Genomic DNA, 1,354 nt, shown 5'->3' with positions numbered 1-1,354 from the left:
TTTGTGGAGCAGAGCTGCCTCACTGCCACCACTGTGCTACTGTGAGAAGGGTTGTGTCCAAGCCAGGGGCAGCTCCAGCACAAACAGGCGTGTGTGCCTTGCCTGCTGCATACCTGCCTGCCTGTGTGCCTCCCTGCCTGCATACCTGCTGCCTGCCCGGACCTGAGCACCTGTGTTTATGGTTACATGCAGAGCTTGGGGAGGGGCTTCACCCGCTGTTGATGGGATCGAGGAGGGGCTCCACCAGTCCCTTTCCAAGCTCAGTGGGGCTAAGTGTGGCTAAAATAGGGGTACCCTGTGCGGTTGTCTTCCCGTTTGGTGGCATCAGCCAAGGCATGAGGGACTGCAGAGCTGGTGCAGATGCTGATGGTGACATGAGGAGGAGGCAAAGGCAGGCAGCCTGCCCCTGGGGAGAGCTGCCTCTGCTGTAGTACAGGGGCATGAAGCTGCCCCACTGTGCCCACACATCCCTTCACTCCCTCTGGATCCACTCTCCACTCTTGGCCCAATTTTGTGCTGTCCTGAGGCTTTTTCCTCTTTGCACCCAGCACTAGGACTGGGGTCCAGCCTCTCTATCAGTAAACACCAGGAGACTACAAGAAGGTTCTATGCAAAGGTATTTTTATTGGATACAAAACATTCGGGTATAGTGAAAAACATGACATTGCTGGAAGAACTTGTCTGGGCTAAAACCCGAGCCTTGCAGCTGTCTGCACTGGTCCTGCCACAGGCCATGGGTTCCTCGCCCGTTACGCTGGGGCTTTGTTGGTGGTTCAGTTCTCGGAGGCTGGTCCGGGCTGGGGGGCTGCAGGGCTGACCTGGATGGGAACGCTCCTCTCCTGGGCAGCCGGCAGGGCCAGCCGGGGGGCTTCAATGCGCAGCTGCCCCTCCTTGGACAGGGAGCACGTCAGCGCCTCGGCATCCACCTCCTCGGGCACGTCCCACTCCCGCTTCAGCACCTCGTACTTGTAGGAGAAGGAGCCCTTCTCGTCCGTGCTCTGCGTCTCCTTCTGCCCCACCAGCACCACCTTCCTCCCCACCACCTTCACCGACAGCTGCTCGGGGGGGAAGTTCTTCACGTCCTGGCAGACGGAGAAGCCCTCCCCGGAGCCCTGGGCCAGGGCCGTGCTGGTGCTCGGAGCTTGCTCCATGGTGGTGGCTCCTTGGTTGCTCAGGAGCTGCTCGAAGCTGCTCATGAACTCCCGAGCCTTCTCCATCTCCTGCTGCAGCTCCGTGAAGATGGTCTCTGCGTGTGGCCAGAGGGTCCTCACTGTGCCCAGACGGGCGGCCAGGGAGCTGGAGGCGAAAGGGGCGAGGTGCATTCGGCAAAGCATCGCTGCTGCTGCTGCTGCTG

The 1,354-nt window shown here is 60.5% G+C and overlaps 1 protein-coding gene across 1 annotated transcript; it reads right to left on the bottom strand.

The window, feature by feature from the left end:
• Positions 1-608: 608 nt before the first annotated feature.
• On the bottom strand, positions 609-1,348 carry LOC104544787 (heat shock protein beta-11-like). The gene has a single exon (XM_010189750.1). It carries the CDS (start codon positions 1,332-1,334, stop codon positions 774-776), a length of 561 nt encoding a protein of 186 aa, XP_010188052.1. The 5' UTR covers positions 1,335-1,348; the 3' UTR covers positions 609-773.
• Positions 1,349-1,354: the final 6 nt, after the last annotated feature.

Source organism: Mesitornis unicolor, unplaced genomic scaffold (genome assembly GCF_000695765.1).
Source record: "Mesitornis unicolor isolate BGI_N332 unplaced genomic scaffold, ASM69576v1 scaffold35668, whole genome shotgun sequence".
Lineage (NCBI taxonomy): Eukaryota > Metazoa > Chordata > Aves > Mesitornithiformes > Mesitornithidae > Mesitornis > Mesitornis unicolor.
This window is presented reverse-complemented; position numbering and strand designations above follow the sequence as displayed.

Bases quoted from the DNA above. Each gene is read 5' to 3' on its own strand.
- LOC104544787 (XM_010189750.1), bottom strand. From the start codon at position 1,334: ATGCTTTGCCGAATGCACCTCGCCCCTTTCGCCTCCAGCTCCCTGGCC.